This window comes from Caretta caretta, chromosome 13 (assembly GCF_965140235.1).
Source record: "Caretta caretta isolate rCarCar2 chromosome 13, rCarCar1.hap1, whole genome shotgun sequence".
Taxonomy (NCBI): Eukaryota; Metazoa; Chordata; order Testudines; family Cheloniidae; genus Caretta; species Caretta caretta.
Genome location: NC_134218.1, coordinates 23,691,144 through 23,715,243, shown reverse-complemented (window position 1 = coordinate 23,715,243; position 24,100 = coordinate 23,691,144). Strand labels below are relative to the sequence as shown.

Here is a 24,100-nt window from a genome sequence, read left to right as displayed (position 1 = left end):
CATTCCTTTGTCTCTCAAGGGCACAGACTACTAGTACCTCTCAGTCACCACCATTCTCTGTTCCAATCGTGAGCCTCCAGAAGGGAAAGACAATCAAGCACATAGGAATGGATGTTGTTGCATTGTCATTTTTCTGATGTGGACAGTTCTCCAGAACACCACAACCTTTATTTCTGTTGTGACCTAAATCTCGGTTGAATCCAGATCTGCAGAGGTGAGACTGCATTAACCCACTGCAATTCCTTCAGTCCCTTAGGATGTCTGCATCACAACACACCTGGCAGCTGGCCTGTGCTAGCTGACCCAGGCTCATGGGCACTCAGTCGACAAGGCTATACAGTTGCAGCATAAACATTCAGACTCGAGCTGGAGCCTGGGCTCTGGGACACTCCCACCTGCAGTAGTGGTGCAAGTAAGCTGGTACTGTCAGGTACTCTGCACAATTAAGACATTTATTGCCAGTACACCATACTGGAAAGACACATTTTCAAGAATTAGTTGTAGAGCCCTGCACAGATACAAATTTATACATGCAGATGCGGATATCCACGGAAAGAAATCGGTATCCACTGAACCGCAGGGCTCTCCTGGGAACCACAGTGGCGAAAGGAGCAGAGCGTTGGGCCGCTGCTCCCAGGAACCAGCGCCCCGTGCCGGCAGCTCCTCTGACACAGCTGCACTGCCCCCAGACCTTCCACGCAGCTGCATCTCCGGACAGGGCTGGCTCCAGCTTTTTTGGTGCCCCAAGCAGCAAAAAGAAAAGAAAAAAAAAACGATTGAGCTGCCGCCAAAGTGGAAGGGAGGGAATAAAGGCCTCGCCGCTGAATTTCTGCCGAAGACCTGGACGTGCCGCCCCTTTCCATTGGCCACCCCAGGCACCTGCTTCCTTCGCTGGTGACTGGAGCCGGCCCTGTGTCTGGAGTCTGTACAGCCCTGTGTCTGGAGTCTGTACGGCCCCGTCAGAGGACAGGGAACATTTTTTTGTGAAGGGAGGTTGGGGGGACACGGGGGGCACGAGCAGTACCATACAGGTAAGAGTTAAAATCTACTTGCACCACTGCCTGTCAGGGTCCCAGAGCCCAGGCTTCTACCCACACCTGAACATCTACACTGCAATTTTAAAGCATCACAGCCTGAGTCAGCTGACACAGGCCAACTGCAGGTGTTTTAGTGCAGTGTAGACATACCGTTAGTGATCTACTCTATTGCAATCATGAGACAAGCTACCAAAATGACTGACCCACATCTTCACAAGAGTTCTCTAACTTGTAACAAAACTTCCCGAAACCCCAAGAAGCAACTGTGGCAGCTAAGGTCCAGCCAGGAGGAGTGAAGCAGTGTAAGAGCTGCTACAGCAATTCTACGACATCAGAGGTTCCCCCTACACTGGAATGATCCTCCCAGAGCTAGTCATGCCAGCTTTAATGCAACTTTGAACTGACAGTGTGGCACAAAGGAGGTGCAGCACAGCCCAGCATCTGAACAAATACGATTTTAGTGAAGGAGTCACTAGAAATTCTCTTTCCTATAAGCAGTAGATCTTGCTTGAAAAAAAAAAAGTTACAGACAAATGCTTTAAATGTTGAATTCAGATCCGTTCTCCTCTTCCCTCCCCCAATGCGCCCTCCTCCCCCACATACTATTGTTGCAGCAAATAGGAGAATTTGAAGGGATACTAAATAAATTCAACCACCTTTATGGCCCTAGGACATGGACTGATTTGCATAGTTAGTAGGTACATTTTATAAGAGTACCAGGCACATCCCACTGCTGCTATAAACACAGCTCATTTCTAGAATATAACATGGTAGCAATCAACGGGCATTACACGAAACACACTGGACGCGGGAGGAAGGGATGGATATTACATATTGGTCATAAAAGGGAATAAGAGAACAAAGGAAATAAATTGGAAGCCTGAGGATATAAATAATAATTTAAAAAAAAAGAACAAGTTTGGAAAGAACTCATTATTTGTACTTCTTACTGTGGCAATAATTTAAATGCTCAAAACAATAACAGATAAGGAATGAAATTCAAGTTAATTTTCTGAAGACCTGAGTCCCCTTGAATTAGTTGATGAAACAACACAATCCGTTTTCTTGCCTCTTTTTTGTTCTTTAAATGGGATTTGAATAATCAATTACTCAATTTAATTGTAATAGCCTTGGTTTCTCCCTACAGCTTTCTACAATTGCAGCGAAGGTGAACAAAACACAGGATGACATTAATTGCATGCAAGATGTTGGCAAAGGGTATAAAACGGTCACACCATGAGGTGTCATGTAGAAAATTCTTAGTTAAAGAACAAACAGGATCTTTCTGTATCATATTATAAATACTTATATGTATAAATAAATAAAAACACTATGTTAAAAGAAAGCTAAGGCTGCAGAGCTGAGCACTCAAAAATTAGGAAATGCCAGAATTAAGATTACATATGTAATTTTAATTAAACCACCAGCCACACCCCCACCAGGTGCTTAATACAGTACTTAATTACATGCTCACTTGCTAGTTTTTCCACAGAAGCCCTGCTCATTCACGATACAGGATGGACTGTTCTCATTGAAAGAGCAGCTATTCAATATCCTGTTTTATCCTCATCATTTAACATGTGGTTCTATGCCTTATATACCGCAAACCATTTCAAACCCTGCTCTGAGGACAGAATAATTAGTTTCCTCCTGGGTTTATCTTGGGTGCTTGCTTCACAAGCATTAACTAATATATTTGCATGACACTCCTCTGAGGAGAGGGGCATTACCATCCCCATTTTACAGACTGGGAACTGAGGCACAAAGAGATGGAAGTCAAAACTGTCCACTAATTTTGGATCCCCAATTTGAGGCACCTAGGTTTCCTCAGAGTACTTTGCATATACAGCATTTGAGTGTACAAAGCCCAGCTCCCATTGACTTCAGTTTCAGCTGTGATCGCTCATCACTTCTGCAAATCAGCTCCAAAGGTATCAAACCAAGCACCCAGAAAATGAGGAACACACAATTAGTGACCACCCATAGAAAGTTTAGTTTAAGTGACTTGCCAGTCAACACACAAGAACTTTCCATTCTCTTCCTGCCATCATTGCTGCATTCACTACACAGCTTCCAAGTTTTGCAACAAATGAAATAGGGGGTCTTACAGACAATAGCCTCCTCCAATATACAACCCTGATTCATCTCTACAGCAGGTCCATCCAATGCACTGAATGAGGCAGGGAGCTAGTGGGGGAAAATACAATGTACTCATGTAATTAAGAGGATATCGTAATAATGCATATGCACAAGGGGGCTGAATTAAGGGTGTACATGTTCTCTTAACATAGTCTGTCTATGTAGGATACATATTGCATGAGTGGATAAACAGAGGAAATTGTTGGTCTGATGCAAAGTCTACTGATGTCAAAGGAAATACTCCCACTGTCCTCTGTGGACTTCAGTTGAGATGAATTAAAACAGTTGAAATGACACCAGTAAGGTGTTGTTCATCGTCATATTTGTTATATGACAATTTTGTTTTATTGCTGCTCCTAATCCCCCTTAATCATAAGAATGACACTGAAGAGTTCTTCGCTAAATTTGTCTTCTCTATTCATGATTCAACCATGCTAGTTTGTTATTGCAGGGTTATTATTAAGAAGGCAGGAGTGCCTTTATATTTATATTTTGTTTTTTTAATAAGAAGGGTGAGTGGTTGTCATTCTTCAAATGCTGGCCCCCCAAAACAACATCAATAGATCATGCAAACATATGACTAAAAGACATGTTAGCATTGGGGCCTGCTAGTATTATTAGAGAGGCATAAGCTTAGAAACAAAGACTCATTAGATATTTCAGTCCAATTCCCCAGTAAGTGCAGAATTGTTCCCTGTATTGCATATTCTACTCTTTCAAGCAGTCTAAAGTTAAATGGCCCAAGCAATGGGGTTTCCACCACATCCCTGGGAGACTATTCCACAGCCTTACCCACCTCAGTGTCAAGATTTTCCTGATGCTTCACCTAAAATTTCACTTGTTTAACATTATCCCATCACTCTACATGCCTACTAAATAATTCCTCTCTCTCTCTTTAGTGTTCAGATCTTTCAAATATTTGTCAAGTCATCCCCCGTCCATTCCACCCTCAGCCATTACTTAGCCAGGCTAAACATAGTTAGCTCTTTTAATCTTTCCTCACAAGTCTAGCCCCTTGATCATTTTGACATACTCTGAGCTTCTAATCTGTCAATTATGGTAATATAGTTCCCAGTGCTGAAAGCAATGTTTTCAGGTGCAGTGATACAACCACCATGTAGAGAAGGGCTATTTTTCCCTCTTGGGTATGCAGCTTAACACTGTATAGGCTGCTTTTTGCAGCTAGATTTAATTCCATAGTCATGTCTAAATTGCTGTGCACTCTCACATCTAAGTCCCAGCATTAACACCTTTCAGGTTCCCACCCACCCACCGAATATAAGTGTGTGTTTATTTCCCATGGATATATTACAGAAGCTTTCATTTTCCCCAGCTGCAGCTACTTTAGTTTTTTCTGCCTATGATTGTAACCTCTCTAGGCACCTTGTTATTATTTCTCCATCCTCATCAGTATTTGCAATCCTCCCAATTAGGTATCTGGCAAAATTTATGAAATATGCTGTTTACTTCTCCAGAACATTAAGGAAGATGATAAATAGGACCGGGATCTATGTGTATTGCTTGCAGCATCCAAACAGACAGCCTCACTCAACTGAAAATATTGTTATGGGGAAAAGAATCAAATTCTTCACTAAAATCTAAATACACCTACTGCACTCCCTTTGTCCACTTTTTTTTTTTTGTACAATCAGGCTTGCCTTGCAAGATTTATTCAAAACCCACACTACTTATTGCTAATACTCTCAAGGGGCTCAATCTTGCAAAGTGTCAGGTACCCCAGACGTATATTGAAGTCAGTGAGAGCTGAGGATACAGTCAGCGTTTCACAGCAGAACTTGGTACCTTGCACAATAAAGCACTGAATGTTTTTTTCCTTCAGTACTTATTCTGCTAGAGATAGAAGTTTGATGCTGGGAATTAACATCCCATAAAGCTATCTTCTTTCATTTTTGAAAATTGGCACCATGTTTGCTTTTCTCTAGTCTTTCAGTGACTCATCAGCACAGACAGCCTCTGAGTTATGTAGACCTCAAAAAAATGTGGGAGATCTTGTTTAGATGCGGACAAACCTCCAAACAGCATCAATACTGTGTCCCATAGTATTGTTTGTAAGCATGCATCTAAACATTTTGTATATTTCCTAGAACTGTATCAACGAACAAGTACATAACCAGGGCCATGCTGGGTCAGACCAATTGTCCATCTAGCCCAGTACCCATTGTTCACACTTGTAGTTCTACTAAATGTCCATGTAATTCCAGACTAGGTATATTACTTCACACATAAAACAACATATGTAGATATGTTATATTAAAAAAAACCCAACACATTCTTCTAGGAGGGATATTTTTTGCTTTGTAAGTTCATTTAGGGGCAATTAATTATGCAGAGTCTATTTCCCTCTCTTCTCCATAATGTCTGATTTTCTCAGGCTCTAGGGTTAATCTGTGCCAGTAGGGACAGCATGTTTCCTTATTTGTGAGCTTGCCACCCCTTTGCTGATTTCTACCATGTGCTGACCTCTGCTAATATGCACAGTGACCCTCAGATACAAATGCCATCTGAGTCCTTGCAAGGAGTTTAGGAGAGACAGTTGTTAATAGACACAGCAATCACAGAATCCAAACCAGAGTGTTCAAAACCTGAACCAGTAACAAGGAAAAATCCTGTCAACGAGCTGACGGAGTTGCGTTAAGGAATCGAACTGACCAGGAAAAAAAAAATTAATAAAACGGTACATTTGCTTTAAAGAGACATTTTCAGCTTAAAATCAGGTGTTGTAAAACACAAAGCTTATGTTACTTGAAAGACCTTATTTTCTAAATAATCTAAGATCCAATCTAATTGTCAACATTTATGCTCTTTGATTACTCTTAGCATCTCTTTCAGCTTGGACTCTAAGACTCGGATTGTCATTTTCTAGGACAGTGCCTAGCCCTATAGGGCTTCAACATAGTTGCATATAAAAATGTTAAATAGTAATGGCACCATTTATAATCAGTTTCAAGTTCCTTTTATGGGACTAAATCCTGCAGAGTTTAGAAGTGGTGACCCCAAGAAGGTTCTATAGAAAATTAATAAGTTTCTGTTGTAGAAACAACATGAAGAGAAATGTCATTTGTGTAAGTTTTTGAGCCAACACAGAGTTTCATAGCAGGATGAAATTGCTTAATAAATTCTAAGGATTAGATTTTTGTTGGTAAATGATGATTTCACCATTCACGCACAACCTCAAGAAAAATATTTTTTGTGATCATCATCAAAATTTACAGCTAAGCAAAGTAAGAAAAAATGCTGCTTGAGAATTTATTAGAGTTTGATTTAAGGATATTTACCTTGTAGACTTTGACATGTGATATTGACAATTTGTGTCTTAACAAGTATGAAGGCTTCACTTTTTTAATCTCAACATATACTGTCATTAAATAATTATCTGATCCCCATAATTTCCCACAACTGTGAAAATGTAAATAGATAAAAATAAAAAAATACTTAACAATAAACATTGATATTATCCATCAAAATTATAAAAAATACGAATCAAATTCTTCCAAGACTCGCTATAGGCTAGCTTAAAATAAAACCTATAGGATTCTACAAGGGGGTTTTCCTACTAGATTCTACAGGGGGGTTTTCCATAAGGGTCAGATTCTTAGTGCTGTAATGTTTTGATTTTAGTCATTGCAGGGAAAATGTCAGTGAAAAGAAAACTGTTTCATTTCTGGAAACATTTCTATTCGTCTTAGGTTTTATAAAAGCTTGTTTTCACAAAAGTTTAACATTGGGTCCATTTTAACTAGGAAGCGTCCAAGTAGGCAGCATCTCTGGCAATAACTCTGTGTGTGTCATATGCAATATGTCTGGATTTCTGGCAAGCAAAACAACCATGGCTGCCTGTTTACCTTCCATGCTTTCACAAGCTGGACCCAAGCAATGGGCTTAGCACTGCTTCAGCAACATCCATTTCCCTAAAGGGAATGAGTCAGTGCTGGCAACAAGCAGTCAGGACATAGAGGCAGAGGGCAGAAAACTAGAAGCCACTGACCAAGGGGTGTTTCTGATCAGAATGTTATGCCTTGTTTAGCCAAGGCCTGGAGGGAACAAAAGTATCTCTCTCAAACTTAATATTTTGCTTTTTTGTGGGGGCTGGGGTTAGGGAGGAGGAAAAAAACCGTCCCCTTCAGCTCGCTGACAGACAGATTGCCTTCTAGATGCTTAATTTTATTGGGCTGCCATCTGATGCTATATGCTCACACCTGGGCTGCCTGGCATTGACCTCAGAGAATAGAGCAGAAGGATCCACTGAGGTTTTCAATTCTGCTACTATTACAATGACCTACTAGGGTACAGAAAGGCACTGGATAATACCAAATTTCAAAAGAGTGAAAATACTGAATCAACTCCTTGCTGTTTACGTGTTCATGCTTAATCATTACGGGAAAATAAATATCACGCAACTACAGAGTAAATATAGGAATATTAACAGAGCTGAGTAAACACCAAAACAAAAACAGAAAGCGAATTCACTCTGGTTGTGCTTGAGATGCTCTTTTCTTTGCTTGTCATGGATATTCTAGAAAACAAGTTCGCTGGCAGCCTCTATTCAGCAAATAATGAAGGCCATTCATGCAAAGTGAATTATGAATCTGTAAACATGAATATTTATAGTGAAGACCTGATTCCAGGAGATAAACTCATCCAGTTAGAGAACAGAAATTCTACGATGTTACTGGTATATTCAAAGTTATCACCACATCTTGGCTTTCAGCCTAAAGGTCAAAAAATTATTCAAAGATGTCATTTTTCAAGTAATTTTGGATAGCAGATAAGCTGGAAGAAATCAGAAGCTGGGGCATAGGGTCTCAAAATCCTTGGACCCCAGGAACAGTATCCCATTTGTTTTTTGCAGTTTGAACCCTGGACATTATTTTCTGTCTGTTGACTCCCCTTGAAGGCCAAGACTATAGCAGGGTTCAAAAAAGAACTTGATAAGTTCATGGAGGATAGGTCCATCAATGGCTATTAGCCAAGATGGGCAGGGATGCAAAACCCTGCTCTGAAGTGTAGCCTCTGTTTGCCAGAAGCTGGGAATGGGCGATAGGGGATGGATCACTTGATGATGACCTGTTCTGTTCATTCTCTCTGGGGCACCTGGCATCGGCCACTGTCAGAAGACAGAATACTGGATACAGGATACAAGACAGGAAGTCTTTCATACAAAACCTAAAAATAGCCAGTTGAAGGTAATGTTTGTGCTCCATTGTTCTTAAGGAACAAAATAAAACCCACAGCAAGGAAACTTTTGGACACTAACTTATTGTGGATGGGGTGGGGATATGCATGTACAATGCTGTGTTGAGAGGAGGGTAGCAACTCCACTTGCTAGATTAGATGGTATGTGAATGGATTAACTACAGAACATATTTTAGGCTTTAGTGATCGTTGTATACCTTAATTCAAAGTAAGAAGTGATTTTTTTTTAAAATCACAGATGTGTCAGGTGTACAAGACTCTCTGTCACAGGGCCTCCAAAACAACTTTGAAAGTAATAATTACTCCCATCAAAGCATTTAACTCACCTCAAATGATATTGGAAACACAAAATAAACTCTATGCTGTTACCATGTAAGTGGGTGAATGTTAACAGAAAATCCGTGTCCTGAAGAAATGAAGTGTCATGGAGAACAGTTTCCCATCTGGCTGATGGGAACGTTCTCTTTGCTCACATACTGAATGCTGCTGTGATTCCAATCTAACATATGTCTACGGGATGTCAGTTTTTCCATCCCCTCTCCTCCTGCCTCCCCTAGTTGGTTCTTACCATTCACACGCTCCCTGTGAGAATTCACCCCTTTCATCTTTCCCTTTAATTAAGAAAAAAAATGTTAGTACTGCCACTCCCAGCCCCACTGCTTTGACTAATAAGGGAAAACCCTGAACATGAATGTGCAAAATATAGTCACCCTGTTTGCACATCTGTGGGTCTTCTGCCGGCATTACCAGAGTGCCTGGCTTTAATTCTAGTGGATTGGGACATGGGGCAATTAAATAACAACAAATCCTAATCCTGTGGGATTGCAAGAGTCAAAAGCATGAAATCCCAGCAAAGATATCCAAAGTACCAGGCAGAAGCCTGCTCCCCTTGAAATCAATGGACCTTTTCTCCCGCCACCGACTTCAAGGAGAGGAGAGAGAAGGATCAGAGCCCAAGATAACACTACAGTAAGTGTTGCTTTACAACGTTATGGAGAGCAGACAGGCTAGCAATTCGTCTTTGTTCCATGTACACCTTTAAAAGCCTAGGTTGTAGCCAACTCACTTGCAGCCAGGAGCTCTTCCGAGATTTTACATACTGTCACTATCTTGGCTTGAATTCAGGATCATGACAAGGCTGTGAATGAGAAGCAGCCATGGTGAACTCACTCTTTCCTTTGAGAGGTCAGATCTGAAGAAATTTCATCTGACAGCAAAGTACAAAGCATGGGATACTTTTCGTAAAGAGAAGGCTCAAAGTAACTTCTGCTAACATCTTTTCTCAGCCAGGAGCTGTAGGCTGTTCAAGCAGCCTCATTGGACAGCGTATACCACACACATCATCAGCCATCAAATTCCACAGCCTTTCGGGAAGATGGAACTCAAAATACCAAGGGATAGAGCCAGGTTCCACCTCCTTAAAATCCATGCACTGCTTCAGAAGCTCAATCATTTTATAACCGCTGCACCACTCTGAACTGTGAGACGGAATTCATTTGGATTCTGCTTGAAGTCCCAAGCCCACAGTCCCAGCAGGAAACAAGAAATCAAGTGGCTGGCCCTGAATTAATTTATAGGGACTAATTAAAAAAGAAAGAGAAACGCAGGAGACTGAGTGTCGAACAGGCTCGTTCTTATTGGGGTTTTCTTCTTCTCTGCTTGCTAAGCCTTCCTCACAGGTGCATAAGGTCCATGCTGCCCTCCCTTTTCTGTTTCCCCAGTGCTATGCTAGATAATAAATAACACTTTACTTATTTAGTGCCTCAGATCTTCAAAAGGACTTTAAATACCTTAACTGATTCATCATAATCTCTCTTCTAAAATGTATAAATGCCCCGAGAGCCAGACCGCAGTCTATCCAATATTTCAGAATGACAATATGATAGACGGCATGCATTTGATCAGACATTAAAAAACAAGCGGGGCTGATTAAAAGATGTAGGGTCTGATTAAGACAGAGGAATTGTCTCACTACCATGAAGAAACAATCTTGAGATTTTGCAATAATGAGCAGCAGCAGCTTATGATATAATTACACCCTAACACAGGGACAGATTGTGATGCCCTTACTCATGGGCACAGACCCATTCACCACTTAGGTAAGTCTTCACCAGTGAGAGTATGGGCTCTACAATGTTTCAAAGGAGTGACCAAGAAGGTGGAGCGTGAATGGCATTTAGAAAATGGAGGCTAGTTATGGCGATGCAAGGCCTATATCCAGAAAGGCCGAGGATGCATAAACAGAAAAGTAATGCCTTCTTGAAAGGAGCAGGTGCCAACCAGGTGAAATTCTACCCAAGTAGCATTTACATGGTGATGGGATGTGCTGTCAGAAGCTACCACAGGAAAAGTTTAGCAAAAGCTATAGAACTGGAGGAGAAGAATGCTTCAGTGGGAAAAACAATTCTGTGGTTCAAGTCCTCCAGTTTAAATGGCTGTATTTTAAAGAATCCTTATTGAGGTTACAGGGACAAACCATTCGGATGTGTAGAAAGAATAGTAAATATGGCAGACGACCAGCTTGGCTTAACAGTGAAATCCTTGCTGATCTTAAACACAAAAAAAGAAGCTTACAAGAAGTGATAGACTGGACAAATGACCAGGGATGAGTATAAAAATATTGCGCAGGCATGCAGGAGTGAAATCACGAAGGCCAAATCACACTTGGAGTTGCAGCTAGCAAGAGATGTTAAGAGTAACAAGAAGGGTTTCTTCAGGTATGTTAGCAACAAGAAGAAAGTCAAGGAAAGTGCTTCCCTCATTCAGTAAGGGGCCCACAATCTAGGGACAGAGGATGTGGAAAAAGCTAATGTACTCAATGCCTTTTTTGCCTCTGTCTTCACGAACAAGGTCAGCTCCCAGACTACTGCACTGGGCAGCACAGCATGGGAAGGAGGTGACCAGCCCTCTGTGGAGAAAGTAGTAGTTCAGGACTATTTAGAAAAGTTGGACAAGCACAAGTCCATGGGGCCGGATGCATTGCATCCGAGACTGCTAAAGGAGTTGGCTGATGTGATTGCAGAGCCATTGGCCATTATCTTTGAAAACTCATGGCGATCGGGGAGGTCCTGGAAGACTGGAAAAAGGCTAATGTAGTGCCCATCTTTTAAAAAGGGAAGGAGTAAGATCCAGGGAACTACAGGCCAGTCAGCCTCACCTCAGTCCCTGGAAAAATCACGGAGCAGGTCCTCAGGGAATCAGTTCTGAAGCACTTAGAGGAGAGGAAAGTGACCAGGAACAGTCAGCATGGATTCATCAAGGGCAAGTCATGCCTGACTAACCTAATTGCCTTTTATGATGAGATAACTGGCTCTGTGGATGAGGGGAAAGCAGTGTATGTGTTATTCCTTGACTTTAGCAAAGCTTTTGATACAGTCTCCCACAGCATTCTTGCCAGCAAGTTACAGTAGTATGGGCTGGGTGAATGGACTATAAGGTGGATAGAAAGCTGGCTAAATCATTGGGCTCCATGGGTAGTGATAAATGGCTCCATGTCTAGTTGGCAGCCGGTATCAAGCGGAATGCCCCAAAGGTTGGTCCTGGGGCTGGTTTTCTTCAATATCTTCATTAATGATCTGGAGGATGACGTGGACTGCACCCTCAGCAAGTTTGCAGAGGACATTAAACTGGGAGGAGTGGTAGATATGCTGGAGGGTAGGGCTAGGATACAGAGGGACCTAGACAAATTAGAGGATTGGGCCAAAAGAAATCTGATGAGGTTCAACAAGGACATGCACCACTACAGACTAGGGACCGAATGGCCAGGCAGCAGTTCTGAAGGAAAGGACCTAGGGGTTACAGTGGATGAGAAGCTGGATATGAGTCAACAGTGCGCCCTTGTTGCCAAGAAGGCCAATGGCATTTTGGGATGTATAAGTAGGGGCATTGCCAGCAGATTGAGGGACGTGATTGTTCCCATCTATTCGACACTGGTGAGGCCTCACCTGGAGTACTGTGTCCAGTTTGGGGCCCCACACTGCAAGAAGGATGTGGAAAAATTGGAAAATGTCCAGCAGAGGGCAACAAAAATGATTAGGGGACTGGAACACATGACTTATGAGGAGAGGCTGAAGGAACTGGGACTGTTTAGTCTGCAGAAGAGAAGAATGAGGGGGCATTTGATAGCTGCTTTCAACTACCTGAAAGGGGGTTCCAAAGAAGATGGATCTAGACTGTTCTCAGTGGTACCAGATGACAGAACAAGGAGTAATGGTCTCAAGTTGCATTGGGGGAGGTTTAGGTTGGATGTTAGGAAAAAAATTTTCACTAGGAGGGTGGTGAAGCACTGGAATGCATTACCTAGGGAGCTGGTGGAATCTCCTTCCTGTGAGGTTTTAAGATCAGGCTTGACAAAGCCCTGGCTGGGGTGATTTACTTGGGGATTGGTCCTGCTTTGAGCAGAAGGTTGGACTAGATGACCTCCTGAGGTCCCTTCCAACCCTGATATTCTATGAAATGAGCCAATCTGTGCTGCCCAGCATCAATGTTATGGTGTACAGTAAAATTAGGACACACTGCAGTCAACTCCGGAATTACAACCGAAGGCTGGCTAATGCCAAACATATTCAATATAAGAGCTGCACACGTCACGGAAGTGAAATTCACAACTTCCAAGCCAGCATGAAAAGTATGAAAGGAATCTCACATTGGACAATCCAGATCAAACCTTCAGTTGGGTGCTGATTTCCAAGGGCTGAGAACCTCTTCTTTGGAGTTTCAGTAAAAAAGTCCTCATCTGCAGTTACACTGACATGCAAGATTTCAAACCACCTGATTACAGAAAACGGAGGCAGCAGGTTTGGAGCCGCTTGCATCCAAAGAATTACAAGGAAATACATCACCTTGCTTCCTGTTATAGATAATACAAATACTTTGCATAAGCATACACACTCCCTAACCTCCTTTTAGCCACAGATCACAGAAAGCATTGCAAATATTGATCAGATCTCAGAACAAGTACCATAGGCAAGTATTATTCTTATTCTTTCAGATGAGTGAATAAGCCCAGAGATAATTAATTCAAATCACCTCAAATGTTGGGTGCTTGATTTTAGACGCCTCTCGCCCGATATTCAGAAATGCCAAGTTATGTTGACTTCAAATGGAGTTAAAGGTGTTTACTTAGCCCATAGACTTAAAATGTTCAAATATCAGTATCCAAAGCCATATAAGACAACATTCTTCCCTATATTCGGTGCATCCCATTCAGCCCAAAAGCAACACTTACCAATTGTTCTATTATCTCTTTGTTAATGAGATAATAAAATAACCACAGCAGCAAAGCAGATACCAGTCAGATCAGCTCATTACACTCCTAATAATTATCATAAATAATAATGATGAGCATTGAAAGACAATACAGGGGAAATTATGAAGAGACACTGATGTAGGGATTAATCCTTCAAGGCTCAGTAGACTGAACATATCAATTTATTTTATTTTCTTCTCTTTGGTTAACAGGTTTTATATACAACATGAATACTTGTTCCCGTAAGAAACAATTCTTGTCCTAACCCCATTCTATAAATTCCACAAAGCCTCATATCTACATCTCTGGCACCACCATTGTTTTGAGAGTAGCAGATCGTGATGCCTTATTTAAAGAAGATACTACAGTATTCTATAGTAATCATCCAAAACCATTCCCATAACATTACTGTAAAGTGTAGGGATTTGGGACTATACAGGGAGGACACTACAGGATTCCACAATTAAAATTTAAAATGAAAGAAACAGGCTGGAATGGGGCATACATGAGGTTGGGCATTTTGCAAAAGAAACAATGGGTTCTGACCTGGAGGTTGAGAACTAGCTGGGCTTTACCACACAAAGACTTTTTATTGTGGCTGTGGAAAAAGCACCTTGTTTAATATTAATTGTTCATTTATTGGGGGGGGGGGAGGAAGGGAATCAAGCCAGCCAGGAAGAAAAATAAAGTTGAACTGTGCTGCTAACAGTTCCCCAGAGGGAGTGGGAAGTGATTAGTGAGTTAAATGGCTACATTGTTAACAATTGCCACATAGAGTAGCTTATGCTGTAAAATCCATTTTTCGCTGCCAATTTGCTAATCTGTTTACATATCTGCTAGTAAATGAATTAATCACCCCTAAATCTCTCTCCAGCCTCCCCGCTTTTCACTTTCCCACATACACCATGTTCTAACACATCATTTGTGGTTTTGGTTTTATGGTCAGACATCAATCTTTGAAAACATACATGCCCAAATGCTCAAGAGCTCCACTATAGCAAAGCAAGGTAAAAAGAAGGGCATCTGTGATATAATCAACACTGCCATCAAGAGAAACAATAGTGTCAAACTAATGTGGCCACTGTGTTCAGGGGAACAATCCCCATGCAACCTACTGTCCCAGTTTTCCCCTGAATGTTATTTCAAGGTTGTAAATCTGCAGGATTTCCACACGCAACAAGAAGAGCATATCAAAGAGCACAAGACAGTTGTAGGGATAACTCCATATGTCAAAAGGAAGAAGAAAATTGCCGTACACACACAGGTATTTTAAGAGAAAGTATTTCCCCATAAGGAAAGTCCCTTATCTTCTGAAATGAGGATCAGCCGTTGCTAGATGCACTTGAGATTTTACTTCTGTGTATTCTAGTGAAAAGTAGTTAGAATTAATTAGATTTGGAACCTACAGCAAGAAGAGTTTAAAACCTCAAGAGCAGATCTGCAGTGTTATAAATAAAAAGAGGTGTTCGAAATTGTGTGCAACTAAACGTAATTGGTGAGAGAAGAGGAGGAAAAATGTTACAAATAGCGCAAGGCAACAGTTGTATTAAGGAGAAGGGCCAACAAAGGGATTTAAAAGGTCCCCGGGTATTAAACAAGTAGTAACAAATGGATACTGGTTTCCCTTGTACATTTCCACCAGTATTTCTGATACTGAGTTTTATGGTGCAGCCCTGGAAAGTAAGTGGGCATGACAGGAAGGGATTCAGTGTTGTTCTGCCTTGAACACTGAACTCTTGGCTTCCCCCTTTTTACATGCGTTACCATACAGAACAAACAAATAAAAGCAACCCATTTCTTGCACAATGACTTTTCAGAATGTTTAACAAAAGGCTGCTGAATAAACACATTAAGCATTAAAAAAATCGTTCCATCCGCATGTAGTCAAGAGGTATTTGCATCCGAATAGTTATGAAGATAGCACCATCTGATGGAAGACAGCAAAAGTGCATGGGATACAACGGACGGAATCTATCCCACAACTTGATCCTTAATTGAAATCCAACCGAGGGGGAGGGTGCGTGGACATTCTGCCCATTTGCTTTTATTGTCAGAATCTTAGCTGGGCGAATTGGTTACAGGGCATTAAGAACTCAGCCTTTAAATGTAATCTAAAAAGAGGCAACACTTTCCATATAACCTCATTCGTGGAAGTGGCTCGGCAGTCATATTTATATGTATAAATAAGATCATTTCATCATTCTGAACAACAAGGCAGGCATTAGTGGGAGGTGAAAGTTGACATTCACAATCAGGCAGATCAAACACTAGCTTTCCCACTTAGCTAAGGATGATAATGGAATATTTCCATCCTGGTTTGGAAAGGATTAGCCATTTGCTTCCAGTGCACCTGCATTTGCTCTGCGCCTTTTATGGTACCGTTTATTCTCTCCCACACCTACGTCCCCCTTCCACGAAAAAGTTTTCCATTTTACTTAAAGATGGATTTTTTTTCTAAGCATGCGAGTTAAGTGATTCATCAAAGGGGAACACGAGCCTAGGGTCTAGCCCCAGTTTAGGTCAACCCCAGTCCTATATATCCTGAAATCACATTCAGAACAGTCATTAAAAAGGGGTATTTTTTTAAAAAAAAATACCATAAGCTCCATAGATAGCTCCTTTCATGAGTAAAACTATTTAGCAAGGTTACATTTCCCAGTGGTTTTTAATAAATCTGATAACATGTTCCGTTGCCTAGCAATCTAAATATAAATTTGTTATTAAACAGCATTGGACTGATTTGCGCTTGTACCTCACAGAGCTGAATGGGAGCTCTTCTACCGACTCAGCCAGCCTCACGCCAAACTTTCTTTAAAACGATTTCGCAATGGGAAAAAAAATGTCTTTCGGGTTTACACATGGGTCTGATTGCCTGGTCCCCATTTGCTGAGCTGCCCAACATCTATATCTTAAAGAAGCCGGATAAAAGTCATTTGATCTCTCTTAGCATCTTCATTTCTCACCATGTCAGGAGCACTAAACCCCGGCGTGCTGGGCACCCCCGCTGAAGGTATGGAATGTAAATAGCCGAGCCTCAGTGGGTGAGATTTATCATCTCCAGTCCACAAACGCAGTTAGGAGCAGGGAAGTCGCCTTTACTCATCTTAAACATTCAGGCAAAAGAAAGCTGGGAAAGGGGGAAATACAGGGTGGGGGCAGTGTGTGTGTGTTTTAAAGATTTGCTAACTGAAGCACAAGAAAATTGATTCCACACCACCAGGGAAAGCAGAAATCACTCCCCCACTTTTGATCCACCTGAAAAATGGGGAAAGAGGCAGAAAACTAGCTCAATGGACACCTATCATCTTGAAGGAATTCCAGCTATACTTAAGGAACTTGGGGGGGGGGGGAGAGAGAGAGACGGCTACTATTAGGTTACATACAGTCTCTCTCTGCTCTAAAACAGTCTCCTTACAGATTAAAATAACCGAGATCCTGACAAGTCCAAGTATCTCAGCCATCCAGAGAAAGTTAATCAAACTCTGGGATCCCCGGAGGGTAGGGAGCAAAAGCTGCCACTGAACTTCTAAAAAGTGTTGCCTAACTTTGGTTTAAAGGTACCGTCTAGTGACTTGCAGCGCGGTGGCACGTTTTCCCCAAGGCTCACCCCTGCCTTTGATTCAGAACAACTGTTTACTATAAAAAGGACCCAACTGTCTTGACCCCAAGAATGAAAGGGATGCTTTCATTTCACACAAGCCACAACTTTTAAAGAGACATACCCCTCCTCAGAGAGAGAAAATATGTATGTATATAAAACCCATATCTCCTGTGAAGGCAAGCAAACAAAACAAACCCATTGAAAAGGGAGTTAGTGTTGAGGCACTATTATGACTTTGAAGACAAACATCATTCTAAAGGACTTTTAATAGGATTGCTCTTTTCCTTGCCATCCGCTGGGCTTTGATGAGACAAATCTATTCTTTCCAGCCCATGATCCTTCAGAAAAAGCTCGAGGTAGAAAAGGGTAGAAGAAAGAGTAGGGCAGATCCCATATAATTCAATACATTGCATCCATCTCTCTCCTGGCTTTTGTATTTAACCCACCACGCCGAAGAGATGCACGCGAAGAGCAAAGCAAGCAAATCACTGCAAAAAGGCAAACTTAACCCTGCGCAGAACGTCCACACAATCCAGCCCCAAACAGACACGTTGCGGTGTATTGCCACCCCCTTATCGCTGGCTCACTCTCTGCCCCCGGTTAAGTTGGAAGCCTTCGCGAGGGCTGCCTATAGAACAAGTGAAGAATGGATGAACTCACCTGGGAAGACCTGCCCCTCTGCTTTTTGCAACAGCTGCACCAGAAAGACAATAGTGGCAATCCGATTCATTCTTTATTGGAGTTCACATTCCCTCCCCGCTATAGCAGTGCAGGTGTCTCTCTGTGTGCCTGGCAAATATCCCCTGCATTGGTACATCAGAGAGTTGGAGATGTATCTCCGAGCTGGAGCTGCTATCCTGATCTGATGAGTAGCACAAACTGATTGAAGAAGGGGGAGGGAAAGCAAGGGGAGGGGGAGAGAGACAGAGACGAGAGATTTCCCCTGAGTCCTAAAGCCTGCCTTTTCCTCCCCTTTTCTCAGACAGCTCCACACCGTCACTAACCAGACTTCAACGGACCTCGGCTACCGACCCCCATTCTGCACTTCTGGCTTTTGTTCTGACAGAGGGTTGCCCACAGGGGAATCAGTGTAATTAAGAACCTTCTGCACTGAAGAAGCAGCAAAACTCCTGCACCAAACCGGGGTTGGGAATTTACAAAAATAAATACAGAGCAGGAGACATCGGAGGGTATTTTCTTGAATCCAACTGTTTGATCCATTTTACTGCTCAGCTGTGTCCTATTTGCAGGGACTTGGGGACAACATGTTGCAAGCAAATTAGATTTCCTGCTCGTGCATTGTTTCGGGGGGCGTGGGCGTCAATGCAAAATATCTCCTATGAGCAAAAGAACTGGGACTGTGGCTCACGTGAAGCCAGCACTGAGATGGGAAGTGAAGAAGAGACCCCCTGCTAGGACGAGAAGAGTGAGCAAAACTGCAGGTTTCAGGGGGTCCATTATTCGATCAGCTCTTATGAATGGCTCACAGGCATTTTCAGCTGAAAACAGTAATTTTCATCGTTATTCACTTAACTTGGGGTAGACTTGGCTGCTAAATCCCTAATCACACCACGTACTGCTGCACGCACGAGCTTTACACAAACACACACGCACGCAATTAAAACGGTGACTCTGCTTCCACATGACTCTGCAAATTACACCCCCCCCCGCGTCTGCTTTCATTTTGTTAAATGAAATAAGTAGGAGGTCCCCGTCCCCCCCTTCTCGATACCCTGCATCGGCGGGAGTGGGGGCCGTAAAGACATGGGGCTATAGATCCTCCATCTGATGCCGGATTGGCAAAGCAAAGGAAAGCGGTGACCGTCTCCCCCCACCGGCATGAAGTGACTGTTTTATCACGAACGCGACAGGAGATTCTTTTTGACGGTCACTGAACTTTCAAAAGAAACTCCAAAGTGTTTTGCTTTGCGGGGGCCTGTGTGTGCGCGCTTCGTCAAGACGCTCCAGGTTCAATAGAGCTCCGCTTCCAAGCTGATTCTAATAATGCTGTTAATTGCTCAGCCTTACCCCCTCCCCATGTCCTTTATCCCCCTCTCCGTTTTTTCCCCCCTACTGAACAACCTGTTTTCTCTTTATTCTTACACAGCTCTTTTCATCAAATACCCAGGCAAGCAGCCAAGAGGCTGTATCACTCCATGGATAACCAGTAGGGGGTAGAATTGCATCAGTAGTGACATTTCTATATGGCCTCCCTCCTCACCCCCATTCACTTGCATGCCACCTCTCTGGGTGGGTTGCAGACCTTTAGCCAGGGACCTGGATTAACAGCAAACATTAATGCACAGAGGGCACAAAAGCTTTAGGATCTTCCCAGGTGAGCACAGCTAGCACTGATCGGTCCTTTTTTGTCCCATCCCAAAAGAGAACAAAGGGAGCGCATAATTAAATTGATACCAGTGAACTTTTAAACAACTCAAAGGACATACCTGCCACAGGGTATAGTAAGGAACTCAGGGCAGGTGGCTGAGAGAGTCACATACTGGCTCTGGGGTTTAAACGGCTTCTGCACAATTACATGAGGACTCATACCGGAAGCTGTGTGCACAGGAAGGGGAAAATCCTGCCCTCATTGAAGAAGGCTTCGCAGTGGGAGTGAAGTAGAGAGCCCTCCACTGCTGCAAAGCAAGATGGCAGGCAGACAGGCAGGGAACATTTGCAAATGTAACTCATTGGCAGAATCCTCCCCTATTCCCCCTCCACTAGTTGGTGCACGTTTTATTCCTGATACTTTCAGATACCAAAGCCAGGACAAGTCTCAGAACCATCCTCCACCTTCAGACCCTCAACAAATAGCTCAAGGAGATGAAGTTCTGCATGGCACACCAGGCTATGATTATCCCTTCCCTGGATCCAGGAGAATGGTACGCTGCCCTTGACTTGGAACTCAAAGGTGTACATAAAGCAAAGGGGAGAATCTGAACGGAGAACATGGGGAACAGAGATAGGGGAGGTGGTTGTGGGGGATGGTCCCTCGGGGAGCCAGTTCAAAGAGTACTGGGAGCAGGAGGGGGGCTAGATTCAAGGGGAGGAGTAGTGGGGTTTTGGGAAGGAGGAGGAGCAAGGAACTAAAGGATTTGCTAGCATGCTTTATGTAAGTGAAGTGCATGCATATGTATGTGCTAACTAAAACACTCCATCATTTAGTTTCCAAACTCATGGCTTTAACAGACAGATAGATGCTGAAGGGTAGGGGCCAGAACTACTGTGAGAGGCAGGTGAGCCACCTTCCTGATGAGGATAGAGTGGACACCTCAGCACCACACAAACTGAAGAGGCTGATGGGGAAAGCCTCCCAGTCTGAGAGGAAGCAGCATCTGCCCTAAGAGCAGTAATGGGAGGATGGAAAGCATCAAGAAGAGCCAGAGCAGCAGCATCAGGTGAAGAGGAACCAGTCACTTAAACACTGCTTCTTGGCCCAGAGCCTGGCTTTAAATGAGGAAGAGACATGGGGAGTTCCCTGGGACATAGACAGTAACTTTCTTCCTCTCCCAGGCCCTCTCGTCTCCTATTACTATACCTCTTTGCATAATAAGAGATGCAGCCAGCCCCCTCTAGCTCAAACTTCACCTCCAACTCTTCCTCCTTGTAATGATTGTTTACTTGCCATATATTATTCGGCCACTATCAGCTGCATAGAGCTCAAAACAGAGTGTGGTGCTTCGTAAGCAAGGAAGACAAAGCTGGAAGTCAAGTTGTGTGGAAACCTGTTTGCCTATAGCTACAGCTATTTTCCTTAGTAAAGACCTGCTAAAGAAGCACTGTGATTCTACATGCCACTATTCTGAGGCTGCAAAACCCCTACATGAAGCAAGTAAAGTTGATGGTGAAATAGTTGTAGTGAATGTCTATGTACAGTTATAGCTGAATAAATGCAAAACGTCCACATAATTTAGAAAATGTTTTTACAGAGACCATGTCAGATATTGTCAGGCATATTTGTCCAGCACTAATACAGCTTTAGATTAAGTAGGAAAATTTTAAAACTCCAATTTTCTTGTTTCAGAGGAACAGCCGTGTTAGTCTGTATTCGCAAAAAGAAAAGGAGTACTTGTGGCACCTTAGAGACTAACCAATTTATTTGAGCATGAGCTTGTGTACTTTCTGCATTTTCCTCATTTTGAAGAAACCACTCCATGATGTCAGTTTAACTGTTTGGTTCATTAGTGCTGCAAGGGAACATTTGTTCATTATGCTCATTGGAATTTTTTAATAGGTTACATTTTTATTGGTCTCATGGTTTAGAATTGAAAAGGAAAAAAAAAACCCTTCATTTTGCTAAACTTGACAGTGTTTCATTAAAGACATCCAGACTTTATGGTTAAAAACATTGTTTACTACATTTTAGTAATGCCACCTTTTCAGAGAATTGTTTTAAAAGTTAAAGAAGGCTGATAGGCTGAAGAAATAGGCAGTTTATTGACAGATCCAAATTGTTTGTATTGTAGTAGCAGCCAAAGGCTGAAACCAAGATCAGGTTCCTATTGTCATAGGTGCTGTAGATATGCCCAGTAAGAGACCGTTCCTGTCCCAGAGATCTTACAGTCTAACATGACAAAACAAAGGAAGCATTATCTCCATTTTCCAGATGGGGCACTGAGACCCAGAGAGAAATTAAGGCCCCAATTCCATGAACAAGTGTGTAACTAACCATGTGGTTAGTGCCATTGAAGTCCTTGAATGGTGCATAAATAGTTTGTTCCAAGTCACAGAGGAAGTTTGGGGGAGAATGAGTATTGGAACTCAACTTTCACAAGTTCCAGGTCGGTAGAAGACCTTTCTTCCTCTCATTCGCTTTTCCTTTGAGTGTCTTGATCCATGCAACTTGAAAAGAGATGAATGAGAAGAAATCACTCGAAATGTCTTTATTTCCTCTCCCCACATTAAAATGGTGAGGACACATTCCCCATCCTTTCTCCAATCTGCTCCACAGGGCCCCTTTGTATCTGTTCTATAGCAATACAAAGTACAATTGATTGACATCTGCCCTGCACCTGGGTAATGATTGAATTTTATATGACCAAGTCTTCATACACAAATTAAGGTCCATAAATTAATATTTATGAACTCCGACAGCAGCAGAAGTAGCCTTCTCGCTGATTCAGGGTAGCTGTCGCACTGGGAAAACCACACAGAGAGCATGTTATGGGGTTTATATATTAATTCAAGGAGCCCTTCCATGTTATCCTCCGCTTTCAAGTCCTTTTCTTCCCCATCACGACACCCATGCTTCTGTCATGCTCCTGCCTCCTTCCCCTGGGGAAGGACTGGCATAGTGTTTGCACAAGATGGAAGTCAATAACCACCATTATCTACAGATGACTACAGAGCCAATTTTCAGTAGAGTTCAGCATGCACAGGTAGGGCCAAATTTTCAGAGGAGCTCAAACGGGGAGCTGCTGCGTGCTCAATGCTTTTGGAAAAACTGACTCTTAGTTCAGGTGTCTGTGTCAGTGCAGGGGACAAGGTGGGTGAGGTAATATCATTTTTTGGACCGATTTCTGTTGGTGAGAGACAAAAGCTTCCAAGCTTACATGAAGCTCTTCTTCAAGTGTCTATCAGTGCTGAGCATTTGAAAATGCATCCCTGAACTCTTTAGAAAATTTGGCTTCACATTATCGAATTTACCCGACTGCCACACTACTGGTAGGTTGTATCACTTCCCTCTTTTTTGGGGGCAAATATTCTGGAAGTTATGTTCCACAGTAACATGTGAAAGGAAATTGGAGGTAAGTAAACGTATTTGCATACCGACATGTACCATGTAATGGAACATAAGGGCTGATCAAAAGCTAGTGCAAAGTGGCATAGCTCCATTAGAGTTAATGGAGCCGCAGCAGTTTACACCACCTGATGATCTACCTCAGTGCTTACCACTAAAGCACAAGGTGAAAGGTCACGTTACCAAGCCCCAGGGCAGAGTCCTGCCCCTAATGCTGACTAAAATATTGAGACAGACAAGGATATCCTTTGCAGTTAGGGTCATGACTTACCATACAGAAAATTAAATAAGCCAGGCGATGCTCTGGCTTCACCCTTCACAGCTGAGATCACACATGCCAAATGCAATTATTTTGTGACTATGACCCCCAAAATAGTAGTTTTAAATCTGACCCTATCATGCCATAATGTATTACATTGGCCTAACTTTTCTAGCAGCAACGGCTCAGGCAAGAGATTGTTCAAGTAGCTCCGAAAGGAAAAGATTAAAAATAAGTCCTTAAAATATTCCTGATCCTGTTGACTTAACCCCCCTTGAGTCCACAAATGGCTCCTGCCTTTTCCATGCGAAGCTATGTCCCTGTGATGTGATGGCACTCTTCTTTTTAAAACTTACTCACTCACACTATGCACATACTTAGGGAACAGAAACAATGCCAGGTGACTGAAGGGACTATTACACAGTGGCAGTAACAGAAAATATCCATGGCAGATACGACAGCAAGCAACCTATTACCCGAAACGTGTTTGCATGAAACATTTAATATTTTTTTTAAAAGTCTGCAAAAATCTAAGTCTGTTCAAACGTTATTAGATTCATCTCATCCAAAATATTGTTTGTTACAAACAGATGTGCAGCACCAACATGTGTGCAAACTGACTGGCGGAGGGGACTGAACATTTGTTGCCCAGCCACTACAGGACATGGTTCCTTTTCCTAATAAATGTTCAGCATTAGAGAGATACACTGCTAATTACTTTATATAGCTTAGAGAAGGGGGAAAGACTTCCCTATCTGTTCCTTAACTAGTACATCACAGGGTTGGGTTTTGCCTAGTAAGAGGATAATCAGATCTCATGGCAAAACTCCAGATGCCAAAAAGGAATCCTGTCCCACCTTTA

General features: G+C 42.4%; 1 protein-coding gene across 9 annotated transcripts in view; it reads right to left on the bottom strand.

The window, feature by feature from the left end:
- The window catches only part of PTPRT (protein tyrosine phosphatase receptor type T), a 740,387-nt gene extending 722,274 nt beyond the window's left edge, over positions 1 to 18,113 (bottom strand). For all 9 annotated transcript variants that reach the window (XM_048819787.2, XM_075118814.1, XM_075118815.1 and 6 more), the window contains exon 1: positions 17,900 to 18,113. In XM_048819787.2, the coding sequence (XP_048675744.1) occupies positions 17,900 to 17,969 (70 nt within the window). In that variant the 5' untranslated portion in view covers positions 17,970 to 18,113. The remainder of the gene's footprint in view (positions 1 to 17,899) is intronic.
- Positions 18,114 to 24,100: the final 5,987 nt, after the last annotated feature.